Here is a 14067-nt window from a genome sequence, read left to right on the forward strand (position 1 = left end):
AGTGTTGCTAATGGAGAAAGGGTTTTATTTGGGGGTACAAAAACTTTCTGGACAATGGCCTAATATCCAGAATATACAAAGAGCTCAAGAAACTAAACCCTGGGGCTGGCAAGGTGGATCAGTGGTAGAGTGCTTGCCTTGCAAACATGAGGCCCTGGGTTCGATTCCTCAACACTACATAAGCAGAAAAAGCCGGAAGTGGTGCTGTGGCTCAAGCGGTAGAGCGCTTGCCTTGAGCTGAAGAGCTGAGGGACAGCACCCAGGCCCAGAATTCAGGTCCCACGACAAGAAAGAAAGTAAGAAAGTAAGAAAGAAAGAAAGTAAGAAAGAAATAAAGAAAGAAAGGAAGGAAGGAAGGAAGGACGGAAGGAAAGGAAAGGAAAGAAAATCCTTAAAGAATCAACAACTCATTCCTCATCTTCCTCTTCTTTAAAACAAAAGTGGTCTCTTTCTCTTGTTCTTTCTTATTACTTTATCTCCATTTTAAAGACAATATGTATACATGGTAGAAAATAAAGTTTGCAAAGTATAAAAAAATAAATAAAAATTAAAAAAAAAAGAATCAACAGCTCAGGGCTGGGAACGTGGCTTAGTGGTAGAGTGCTTGCCTAGCATGCATTAAGTCCTGGGTTCAATTCTTCATAAACAGAAAAAGCCTTAAGTGGCACTGTGGCTCAAATGGTAGAGTGTTCACCTTGAGCTGAAGAGCTCAGGGACAGTGCCCAGGCCCAGAGTTCAAGCCCCATGACGGAACGAACACACACACACACACACACACACACACACACACACACACACACACACACACTCACACACACACACACACACACACGCCACACAACACAGCAAATGCAGAGAGAATTCATGGCTATAATTGTCTGCATTAAAAACAGAAGGATCCAAATGTCATTATGACATGGATTTCCTTTATGGCTAGGGCTGTGCAGCACTTCATCATCTATTTATAAGCCATTTGTACTTCTTCTTTTGAAAATTGTCTGTTCAGTTCATTTGCTCACTTACTGAGTTGTTAATTCTTTAAGAGTACAGTTAGTTGAGCCTCCTGCCTATTCTGACTATTAATCCCTTGTCAGATACATAGCTGGCAAAGGTTTTCTACCATTCCATAGATTATCTCTTCAGTCTAGCGAGTTTCCTTTGCTGCACAGAAACATTTTGTATGATGCAATACAACTTATCAGTCCTCACTCTTACTTGCTGAGCTATTAGAATTCTATGTGGGAATTTATTTCCTAGGCCTACATGTTCCATCATTTTCTCTATGTTTTCCTGTTGCAGATTCAAAGCCTCAGGTCTTACATTAAGATCTCTGACCCACTTTGAAATGATATTAGTACAAGGCAAGAGGCAGGGATCTAGTTTCAGTGCTCTACATGTAGATATCAGTTTTCTCAGCACTTTTGTTAAAAAGGTTGTCTTATCTCTAGTCAGAATAGCTAGCACAAACAAGTACAAATGTTAGCAGAGACATGGGTACAGAAAGTTAATAACAAAGGAAATAGCCACTAGGCTGAAGAGAGCCTAAAGAATAGGAGAATATCTAACAGGTGTACATCTGACAAAAGATTAATAACCAAAATCTGTAGAGAGCTCAAATAACTAAACTCCAAAGAATCAACAAAGAACCATAAGCCCCACAACTTGATGTTTCAGAGCCACTTCCCAAGAATACAAAGAAATGAAACTGAAGAGGCACTTTTCAGCCTCAAGCATTACACTGCTGTCCTCACTAGCTAATATTTTTCTGATAGCATGATTATATTACCCACTCTGATATTTAAACGATGTTCAATTTACTGTTAGAATGGGCTGGTAACTCCTTTGCTTCTTGGGCAGAGATGCCACTGTAACAGTCCTGCCAGATGAGTGCTGTGTGGGCTACAGTTTCAGCTGACTGTGACCTCAGAAGCCATGGTGTGCACTGTATACAGCTGAACACACCGGCAAATGAAAGAAGCATCTGAGAATCAGACCAATTTTGTTACAGGCATTATGTAAATATGCTATTTTGCTTTTTTTTTCTGGGTGATATATGTATGGTGACTAATGGATTATGCTTCCATGTACTGCAAACTTTCCATTTTCTGTTCTATGTTTCAAGTATTAAATAAAGATGTTTTTATAATCTATCAAAAGGAAAAAGGAAAGGCTGTAAGCCTACAAACTGAGAGGCTGCTATACACCTGAGGAAACTTTTATTTAATAGGTTAAATAAAGCAGAAAGCAACTCTCACAGAATATGAAGCATTTCTCCATGGAGATGCATTTCTGCCGCAGTATTTTCATTCATCTACTCACTGGGATGTCATTGAGCACCTACAATGCACAAGAATTAGGGCAGCTTCTGTTCAACTTGCCTGTTGTTGCCTGAAGGCCTCAAGAAGTACATCAATATCAGTAAAAGTGAGAGGAAATTGTAGCCGAGGACCATCATAGGACTTGGGGACTTCTACCAACTCAACATAGAACTGTCTATCCTTGAGGTCCTGCAAGTTGGTTTCACGAAGTCGATTCACTAATACTGGAATAGGAAAGACAAAGAGGCACCAAAATAGAAATCATCATTCCTGTACTTCATTTTTTTGTTTGGAAATTTCTTTTTTTTATTTTATTTATGTTTTTTTATTTTATTTTATTTGAGAACATACTGTACAGAGGGGTTACAATTACATGGGCAGGATACTTCATTTTTAACAAACATCTTCTTAAATTCCTAAGCCACATAAGGCATTGTGCTAAATGTTATGAATATCAAGATGTCCCACATGAGGACAACCCTGAGGAACAACTGATTCTGGGGCTCGTGGGGATATTCACATAGATCATCACCATCCCTTCCCATGTTGATGTTTTGCCAGAGCAGTGAGATCATATAGTAGACAAGAGTCTAAAAGAAGCACAGTGAAGACTGATCAATTAAAGTATCTGATGCTCTGATATCTGAGGTCTCATTTTCAGCCACAAGTTATCCCCCCTCTTTTACAAATAAGGCTAAAAACATAATAGCGCACTGTATTTGGCTCAACCATCTGCTGCTTCCAGCTCTACAGAAAATTAAACTAGAAAGGATTTTGCTTAACTGGTATTGAGTTGTCTTTTTACATAAAAATCATCCTACATAATTTTCTTTTTCTCTTGGTAACAAAGCAGATAATGTGACAAACTATAGGCAGAAAATACCCCAAAAGCCTCTCTCTCAAACATTTCTGTAGAATAACAGATCTCTGCACTGCCCAGTTTAGGAAGTGCTTAGACCTAAGGTCATTTCTTGCCAGATTCCATGAAACACTCAGCCCAGGAACAGAAATCGAGAAAATTCTGGCAAAGAAAGTTGAAAGGGGAAGTGACTGACTGACTGCAAAAGTAGTTCAATTCTCTATTCCAACTTGAACCCATTTAAAAATCCTATCAAGAGTCTATTTGCTCATCCCTTCAAAATGCCTGGGCCTGAGGAATGTGGAAGAAGTGATAGCTACCAGCTCCAGCCCAGGTCTCAGGAAGCCATATATGGTTCCATGCTTGCTCTTTTGAAATCCTGACACTACCACTAGGTCTATGTTAGTCTATTAAAAGGCCAAGACCATGTGGAGCAGAGGTGAATCATTTTAGCTGAGGCCATCCTACATTAACCAATAGCCAGCAAACCTCCAGATCATGAGTGTACTCTAGCCAGGAACCCCAAAACCACCAACTCTAGTCTGCCAAGATCAATAGAATTGCTTAGCAATATATTTAATGGCTATAAAATGTATTTATTATGTGTCACTGAAGTATGATAGTTAATACACAATATTACTACAGTAAGAAATAACTGACTCAAAGGATGATGACAAACTCTTTAACACTAAATTCTTATTAAAACATTCTCTGAGGGCTGGGAAGGTGGCTCAGTGGTAGAGCGCTTGCCTTGCATGCTCGAGGCCCTGGGTTCGATTCCTCAGCACCACATAAGCAAAAAGAAAAAAGCCGGAAGTGGCGCTGTGGCTCATAGTGGTAGAGCGCTAGCCTTGAGCTGAAGAGCTGAGGGACAGCGCCCAGGCCCAGAGTTAAGGCCCCACGACCGGACCCCAAAAAAAAACAAACAAAAAAAAACCATTCTCTGAAGTTTCTTTTTGAAACTTAGAGGTCATGTTTGCAACATATAATGTTAGCAAATTAGAATACATTTTTTTTTTCATTATCCAGCTATGCAGACATTTCAGTTAAGGAAAAAACCAGAAATTTTTTTTCTAAAGTTAAGTCATATGTTAAAATTTAAAATGCTTTCTAAATTGTTTTTGGTGATAGTTCATAATATTTTATAAGATGTAGACCTTAGGATGGAAAAATATCTATCTTCAATGTTGTCAGAAAGAGATAATTTTCCTCATCTAAATGAGTTTTGTTTGAAATCTATAAGTTATTCCAAGTTGTTAGAACCTAAAAATGCAAAGCATCCTGATAACCTTTATCTCAGATTCATGATTTTGTTTAGTTTGATGGCTGATTTTTATTTCCTTATTAAATCTGAGGCTCTTTACACGATCTTCTAAATACATAAATAGATAGGTAGACAGATAGATACATAGATACATAGAAGTTAAGCCATTGCAATGGTTTAAGGACAGAGCCCTCACTCAGATTCACTATTTAAGTAGTGATGCAAATATTCTATTTAAATATTTAATGATCATGCCTAGGAACCAGTGTCTCATGACTACAATCCTATTTCCTCATGAGGCTGAGATCTGAGATTTGCAGTTTGAAGCCTGGGCAAGAAAGTCTGTGAGACTCTTCTCTCCAATTAATCACCAAAAAGCTGGAAGTGAAGCTGTGGCTCAAATGGTAGAGAGCTAGCCTTCAGTGAAGAAAAAAAAAAAAAGCTTAGGAACAGACCCAGGCCCTGATTTCAAGCCCCAGGACCAGCACACACAAAAAATAGTTAATGATCATGCCATTCATTTCAATTTTTAAAATAATATTGTTATTATAAAGGAGATGTACAGCTGGGCACTAATGGCTCATACCTGTAATCCTACCTACTCAGGAGGCTAAGATCTGAGAATCATAGTTCAAAGCCAGCCCAGTCAGGAAAGTCCCTGAGACTCTTAATTTCAATTAGCCACCAGAAAACCGGAAGTGGCACTGTGGCTCAAGTGGTAGAGTGCTCACCTTGAGCTGAAGAGCTCAGAGACAGCACCCAGGCCCAAAGTTCAAACCCCATGACTGACAAAAAAACTAAAAAGAAAAGAAAAAAAAGCAGATATACAGAGGAGTTACAGTTACATAAGTGAGGCAAAGGGTACATTTCTTTTTGGACAATATGACCCTTTCCTTCACTCTCTCCCAGTCTTTTGGGTGCGCATGTGTGTGTGCGTGTGTATACGTGCGCACATGAGCGAGCGTGAGCATGCGTGAGCATGCATGCCAGTACTGGGATTTGACTTGGGGACATGGGCACTATCCCTTAGCTTGTTCATTCAAAGCTGTGTTCTACCACTTGAACCACTTTCAGCTTTTTGTGGTTAATTGGAGGTAAGAGTCTCCTGGACTTTCCTGTGTAGGCTGACTACAAACTGTGATCCTCAGCTATCAGCCTCCTGAGTAGCTAGGCTTATAGGCATGAGCCAATGGTGCATGGCTAGTAGACATTCTTGAAGATGAATTTTGTTCCCAAAAAAACTTACCTTTTCCAAACTCAACACACTAAAATATGAAGCATCTCTTAAGAGAAAAATCAACAATCCCCTACCTGTAGCCTGGGCTACATGGTAAGACCCTTTCTGAAAAACTGCTGTACCATAGACAAAAATTCAGAGATTAAATATATTTTTTAAAAAACATGAAAAAGATCATTCTCCTAAACAATTTTCAGTTTAAACTATTTACTGTGAAATATTAATCTGCATCAAATCATTTATCTTTTTGGTAGTTTCTAGTAGCATAAAATAACATATTTTGCTCTAAAAGCTTAAGTGTGTCATGTATAAAAACAATCCAAAGTGTTAACATTTCTTTGTTACTACTATTAACAACAATAATTTAACAAATGACAAATATATGTATGAAAATTCATGCAACATGTAATTAATCTATAGCTTATTTTAGACTTATATTTTTGGCATAAATCTAAACAAATTAAGTATAACAAAATCTTGTATAACAATCAAATGATACCCTTCCAAGTTGTTTTAAACAAAATACCTCAGAAATACTCCTACACACAATCTTTTCATTCAACTAGTAGAGACTCAAAATCTGGACAAGGAAAAAATTAAAGTCCCTAATTTCAAAAAAATACAATTTCTGTATTGTCCTTATAGTTGCCTAGCACAAAAAAAAAACCCTGGTTCAATCCCTAGCATTGAACACACAGGCTAAAGAAGGAGGTAAAAATAAAAAGGCTGTGAATGTGGCTCAGTGGTTGAGTGCTTGCCTAGTATGCATAAAGCCCCAGATTTGATTACTCAGTACCACATAAACAGAAAAAAGCCTGAAGTGGCGCTGTGACTCAAAGGTAGAGCACTAGCCTTGAGCCAAAGAAGCTCACAGACCAGTGCTCAGGCCAAGTTCAAGCACCATGACAGGCAAAAAAAAAAAAAAAGAAAGAAAAAAATTTCTGCCTCCATAACCCACAGGTCACTCCATACATTGCTATGGAAAGTACAAATAAAATTTTAAGTACAATTTGAACTACATTTGTAGTAATTTAATTTCCCAATCATAAATCAAAACCACTGGCATCTACATAATAAATTTAACAGATGCCAAAATGACACTTCATAAAATTCAAGACTATCCTTGATTTAAAAAAACCTGAGCCAGATGTGGTGGCTCATACCTGTAATCTTAGCTACTCAGGAGGCTGAGATCTGATAATCATGGTTCAAAGCCAGCCTGGGGAGGAAAGTCCATGAGACTCTTATCTCCAATAAACTACTCAAAAAAGCCAGAAGTGGTAATGTGGCTACAGTGGTAGAGCACTAGCCTTAAGCAAAAAGAAGCAGAGGGACCATGCCCAGGCCCTGAGTTCAAGCCCCAAGACCAACACAAAAATAAATATAATAATTAAATAAATAAATAAACTTTAGAAATCTAAACAACACTGGAGGGATCACGATGCCGGACTTCAAACTCTACTATACAGCCATAATAACAAAGACAGCTTGGTACTGGCACAAAAACAGACTCAAAGAACAATGGAACAGATTAGAAGATCCAGAAATAAAACCACAAGCTTACAGTCAGCTGATATTTGACAAAGGAGCCAAAAACATACAGTGGAAGAAACACAGCCTCTTCAACTACTGGTGCTGGGAAAACTGTGTGGCCACATGCAGAAAACTAGAAGTGGACTCCAGCTTGTCACCATGCACTAATATCAACTCAAAATGGATTAAAGACCTTAACATCAAACCTGAAACTCTAAACTACTGCGGGACAGAGTAGGAGAGACACTTGACCTTATAGGCACACGCAGGAACTTCCTGAACAGTGTCCCAGAGTCACAACAAACTGGAGACTCAACAAATGCGACTACCTTAAAATAAAAAGTTTCTGCACAGCTAAAGACATAGTAACCAAAATAGAAAGAAAGCCAACTAATTGGGAAAAAAATATTTACCAGCAATATATGAGACAATGGCCTAATATCCATGATATACAAGGAACTCACTCAAAAAACTAATCTCCCCAAACCAAACAAACCAATTACTAAATGGACAAGGGAACTAAAGAGAGACTTCAAAAGAAGAGATAAAAAATGGCAAAGAAACACATGAGGAAATGTTCATCGTTTCTGGTTGTAAAGAAAATGCAAATAACAACAACCCTGAGATAACATCTTATCCCAGTCAGAATGGCTGGCATCCTAAATTCAGCCCATGACAAATGCTGGAGTGGATGTGGAGAAAGAGGAACCCTATTGCACTGCTGGTGGGAATGTCCACTAATACAATCACTTTGGACAGCAGTCTAGAGGCACCTCAGAAAACTGAATATAGACCTACCCTATAACCCAGACATACCACTCCTAGGCATCTACTTACCCTGAGCAATAGGAAGCAGGACATATGCACCTCCATGTTCACTGCAGCACTATTCACAATAGCTAAGATATGGAAACAACCCAGATGCCCCACTACAGATGAATGCATTGAAAAATTGTGGTACATATATGCAATGGAATATTATGCAGACATTAGAAAGGACAAAATAATGGCATTAGCAAGGAAATGGATGGAATTAGAAAAAATCATTTTGAGTGAGGTAAGACAAGAGCAAAACAGACAGACAGCACATGGTCTCCTTGATATGTGGATGTTATATACAATATGTAAGGAGATACGACCAAGTAAACAGGACTTGAGAAAAAATAAATTAATTAAAAATTAAAAAAGATAATGCTAGGTGAAATGAACCCCTAGATATGAATGGACACAAGAGGTTTCTCTTTGTTGTGGTGGTTTTTTAATGCACTTTGTGATGTTTTTTTGTTTCCTTTGTATGTTCTTCCCCCTATGGTATATCCCCTGCTGTCACTGTACTTGATTTTGGTACCCTATATCTTGTATATACATTTGTCTAATTTGGGGAGGGGAAGGGGAATAAAGAAATGCTGGAACAAGGACACAGATACCCATTGCTACAATGATACCCACAAGACAGTATATTGGAAATGAACTTTACAACTTAGGGCAAAGTAAATGATTTTTTTTTGGGGGGGGGGTCCAGTCGTGGGGCCTGAACTCTGGGCCTGGGTGCTGTCCCTCAGCTCTTCAGCTCAAGGCTAGCACTCTACCACTTGAACCACAGCGCTACTTCCGGCTTTTTTTCTTTTTGCTTATGTGGTGCTGGGGAATCGAACCCAGGGCCTCATGCATGCAAGGCAAGTGCTCTACCACTGAGCCATCTTCCCAGCCCATAAATGATTTTTTAAAGCCACATTATGTCCAGGCACCTGTAATACTAGTTACTCAGGAGGCTGAGATCTAAGGATCAGAGTTCAAAGTCAGCCCCAGCAGGAAAGTCCAAGAGACTCTTATCTCCAATTAACTACCAAAAAAAAAAATAGCCAAAGTGGAGCTATAGCTCAAGTGGTAGAGTATTAACTAGCCTTGAGCAAAAGAGTTCAGGGACCACACCCAGGCCTTGAGTTCAAGCCCTACTATCAGCACCAAAAAAAAAAAAAAAATAGTGTTTTAGTTTCTTTCCGATACAATTACAGATACTACCCATTACATAATTTATAATGTACATATATTTATTTAGCTATGGGTTTAGGAGGCTGGGAAGTCAAAGACCAATGGAGCAATGCCTGGTGAAGGCATAAGCCAGAACATGGCCAGCAGCATATATAAGAGAAATGGTTGCTCAATTCATAGTTCATAAGGACACCACTCTCAAGGTAACAAATATACTCCCATGGTAATGGAATTAATCCATTCATGAGGACTTAATTATCTTCTAAAGGTCCAACTTTTCAATACTGTTGCATCACATGAACTCTGGGAGGGAGGAATATATTCAAACTACAGAAGACAGACACAGACCCACACAGGAAAGAGACAAGAAAACAGAAGCATGTTGGGGCCAATTGCATTTAATCTGCCAGTTTTAAAATGACCCATCATATGAAATATTCAAAATATTGTGATTTCCCATCACAAGATTTTTTTGAGGGAAAAATGAGATCATCTTTACTAAGTTAATGTGCATTCAGACTGTGGTTCAAGAGAGCTATTCAATTAATGAATGCAAAATGAAATCTGTTCTTTTGGAAAAGCGAAAATACCAAACCAATTCACATGCAAAGAGAAAAACAAATCCAGTCAAAGTAATTTCACCACTTGTTGGATGTCACAAAGCCAAGAGAGATGAGAAAATTTTCAGAAATGAAAAAGATGCCTATCTTCAGTATTTGCATTTCTCATGAGAATAATTCAGTACCTAATGACTAATTAAAAACATAACTTTTTGCTTACCTAGATCTTCCTTACATGCATGTTTATAATGTTCCAACATGAAGGAAAAGAAGTTGGATAGCTGGATAAAAACAAATGTATAAATCAATTAATGAAGCCCAAACATCTACTGTGAAAAATGCTGCCAGTTCCCTGCCAGTTTTCTACCTGAGGCATTCACCTACCTGCTGCTACAGAGGCTCAGGTGCCACACTTATCCCTGCCCTTGTAGATGGGCAGCACCATACTAAGCAGCATGGGCTATTACATGTCCATCTCTGCTGGCAGGATGGCCATAGACAACAAGTGGCAGAGGCAAAAGCATAGCAACCCCTTCCCCCACCTTCTGCCTGCGCATGAGACAATCTGTAATTCATTTCACACTTGAGGTCTCCTGATGAAATCGGGCTGAGTCACACTTCTCTGAAAGCTTCCCCTGCCATCCTAGCTTGCTTTCCTTCCTCACTCCCTTAAAGGTTTCTCCTGAGAACACTCCTTCAGGTTCAATAAGTCGCATATATCAGAATCTCTGTCTCACTCTGCCTCTCACCTAAGGCAACTATTTAGTTGTTTCTTTTCTGTTTGGTGGTTAGATTAAGTAGTGTTTTAAAAGATAGCCAACAGGGCTGGGAAGGTGGCTCAGTGGTAGAGCGCTAGCCTTGAGCTGAAGAGCTGAAGGACAGCACCTATGCCCAGGTTTCAGGCCTCACAACCGGACCCAAAAAAAAGATAAAAAATAAATAAATAAGTAAAAGAGCTCTTAATTAGGAAAAAGGGACCATTGGACTGAATCCAATCTTTTTAAGAGCAAACAAGAAGAAACTAACCCATTTAACTCTTTGACGTGTTCTTACTTATTTTAAAAGATTAGAAACTGATACATAAATATGATTGTTTCAAACTACCAACTATACCAAATGAAAGTGTTAAGTTCCTGCTGACATCCATGTTCACCCATCAATACTCCTGTCCCCTAACTAATCACAGTAAACAAATGTGCTATATATCTCTTTAGACATTGTGTTTAATTTTTTCACATATGTAGGATATTAGTCTACAAGTTATTAATTTTTCATTAATAACTATATTGGAGATCTTTCCTATATCTTTTTTGTTAAAAAGTGACCATTTTTGTTAGTGAGCATTAAAGAAGAAATTTTAAATTCATATTGCAAGCTTTAAAAAAGCCATTCCTGTAACCTCTCTGTACATCACCTCTACAGTTTTTTCTTTTTGGTTGGTCATAGGGCTTGAACTCTGGGCCTGAGTGCAGTTCCTCAGCTCTTCAGTTCAAGGCAAGTGCTCTACCACATGAGCCATAGCACCACTTCCGGTTTTCTGGTGGTGAATTGGAGATAAAAGTCTCACAGACTTTCCTGCCCAGGCTGGCTTTGAACCACAATCCTCAGATCTCAGCCACCTTAGTAGCTAGGATTACAGGCAAGAGCCACCAGGGCCCAGCTTTAAAGGCCCCATTCCTCTCTCTCATATAGAAATAGATATATAGATATAGATATATCTTACAGAACTTGCTTAACTTTATTCTTAGGAAATTCTTCCATTTTAACTCCTAAGTTCTCTTTCCCTTCCTAAAATAGCAACTTTAGTTCCCACTAGGGCACATACTGTCAAATAGAATAAAGTAATCTCTATTACTTAGCTAAATACTTTGTAGCCCTCTGAAAAATGTCAACTTCAAAGCTTGACACCATCACCTTCTTCCCAAATGACACTCCCTTAATATCTAGTTCCAAGACAATGTTGCTACCTTCTGTACTAAAGACTCTGACCAAACTTCCTCAGCTTAAAATGAACCCAAGCTTCCATTCTTTCAACAACAGAAGATAAAGAGAAGCATTTTAGCAATAGAGGGCATGGAGAGAGACAATCTTGCAAAACAGACCTGCATTTGGCTTTGTTCATCAGCGTATTCAATCGACTGGAAGATGGCAAGTGCATAATGCTGTCTGGCCATCAATCGAGCTCTGTAACCTCGATACCAGCTCTGGATGACCAATGCAGCTTTGACCACTGTGAACCCACAGGATATGAAAGTCAGAAAAAATACAGTTAATATGCAGCTCTTGGTAGAGACGAGTATTTCAGCAAAAAAATATAATCAGTCCACCTAGATTCCATATCCTAAGTATATAAAAACTATAAAAAAGAGTCGATTTTGACACCTTTTCATAGAATTTACTCAAGTCTCAAACACTCAAAAAAATAATGATGGCACAGCCTTTAAGGGGTAAAAGTTTGGTGCAGTAGGTCTACCTAAATTTGAACTCTAGCTCTGCTAATTACTAAGAGACCTGTAATGATATTAAAATATTCAAAGCCTCAGTTTCCCCATTGGAATGGGTTTAGTATCAGCACCTACTTCTACCACCACTAAGAAATATTCTATTCTTCATTATACACACCAAAATAATTTCTATACAGTTCACAAAGAGCATGTGGGGAATACAATTGCTTCTTCATGGCTGTAGAAAATTTCATACTAATATACCCTGGAAGTGGTCAAATAAACCCATAATGATGTGCTAAGTCTTAAAAATGTAGTGCTTTCATTAGAACACTTACTAAAAAAGTCAGAGACTAAATTGAATAGAACACAATACCATTTCACATCAATTAAAAATACACATACACGTCAGGCACTGGTGGCTTATGCCTATAATCCTAGCTACTTAGGAAGATACAATCCAAGGATGGAAGTTCAAAGCTAGCCTGGGCAGGAAAGTCTGTAAGACTCTTATCTCCAATGAACAACCAAAAACCTGGAAGTGGAGCTGTGGTTAAGGTGTTAGAGCACAAGCCTTGAACACAAAAGCTTAGGGACAACACCCAAGCCCTGAGTTCAAGCCCCAGGAAGAGCACAAAAAAATATTATGTGGCCCAGCACCGGTGGCTCACACCTGTAATCCTAGCTACTCAGGAGGCTGAGATCTGAGGATCACAGTTCAAAGCCAGCCTGAGCAGGAAACTCGGTGAGACTCTTACCTCCAATAAACCACAAGAAAACTGGAAGTAGTGCTGTAGCTCAACTGGTAGAGTACTAGCCATGAGCTGAAGAGCGCAGAGTTCAAGCCCCATGGTCAACAAAAAAATATATATATTATGGGGCTGGGAAGGTGGCTCAGTGGTAGAGTGCTTGCCTTGCAGGCATGAAGTCCTGGGTTCAATTCCTCAGCACCACATAAGCAAAAAGAAAAAACCCGGAAGTGGCGCTGTGGTTCAAGTGGTAGAGTGCTAGCCTTGAGCTGAAGAGCTGAGGGACAGCGCCCAGGCCCAGAGTTCAGGCCCCATGACCGGACCCCCCCCCCCAAAAAAAAATTGTGTGTGTGTGTGTGTGTGTGTGTGTGTGTGTGTGTGTGTGTGTGTGTGTGTGTGTGTACTACTCATATATGTGCAAGAAAACTAAAAACCTATTTTTACATAGTAAGTTGCATATGAATGTTGGGGGGGCCACCGGACCCCCCCCAAAAAAGATAGAACTTGCATTTTAGATTGGATTTAGTCTTTTTTCCCTTTAACATAAGATTTAACGTAAATTTAAAGAACTGTGTCTAATTCTAAAAATATAAAAAGATAATTACTCTCTTTACTCTGTGCTAAAAAAGATTTACTATAAGATAATTCAGTTTGTGTTTTTTAAAGATCTATTTTCATGACATGCCTAAAGGTTTGAAAGAGTACTCCCCCATGTCCCTTCCTACTTTCAGAGATTAGCTAGCTACCATAACACCACAAGGAAAACATCCCACATAGATAAGGATAGACTAACTTGAATGCTACATTCTCTAATTTATTCTCCACTTTAGAAGCCGGAGTAAATGTCCAAAACCAAGATGTAGAACCAAAACTGGGAACTGATTCATAACATACATAACAAAGGAAAGGAATACAAGAGAAAAATACTCATATAATTGCCCCGGCTATAAAAAAAAAAGTATACAGGCTATATCCATTAAACATTCCAGTAAATTTCAACTAGATTCCAGTAACCATGGAAAAGCAACCAAGCACAAATAAAGGGAAACATTTAAGCCTCTAATTAAATGGGGATAGAGGAAAGCATACAAAATACTGCTGTGGAAAACAG

The 14067-nt window shown here is 38.8% G+C and overlaps 1 protein-coding gene across 3 annotated transcripts in view; it reads right to left on the reverse strand.

Annotated features, from left to right (window-relative positions):
- LOC138840455 (serine/threonine-protein phosphatase with EF-hands 1-like) overlaps positions 1-14067 on the reverse strand; it is a 66471-nt gene that overhangs the window by 28939 nt on the left and 23465 nt on the right. For 2 of the 3 annotated variants that reach the window (XM_070040782.1, XM_070040781.1), the window contains exons 5-7: positions 11866-11993; positions 9984-10044; positions 2379-2542 (exon numbers count right to left, since the gene is read on the reverse strand). In XM_070040782.1, the coding sequence (XP_069896883.1) occupies positions 2379-2542; positions 9984-10044; positions 11866-11993 (353 nt within the window). The remainder of the gene's footprint in view (positions 1-2378; positions 2543-9983; positions 10045-11865; positions 11994-14067) is intronic. The other variant, XM_070040783.1, reaches the window with a different exon arrangement.

The sequence above is a fragment of the Dipodomys merriami genome, unplaced genomic scaffold, assembly GCF_024711535.1.
Source record: "Dipodomys merriami isolate MVZ:Mamm:240054 unplaced genomic scaffold, mDipMer1.0.p SCAF_3, whole genome shotgun sequence".
NCBI classification, from domain to species: Eukaryota; Metazoa; Chordata; class Mammalia; order Rodentia; family Heteromyidae; genus Dipodomys; species Dipodomys merriami.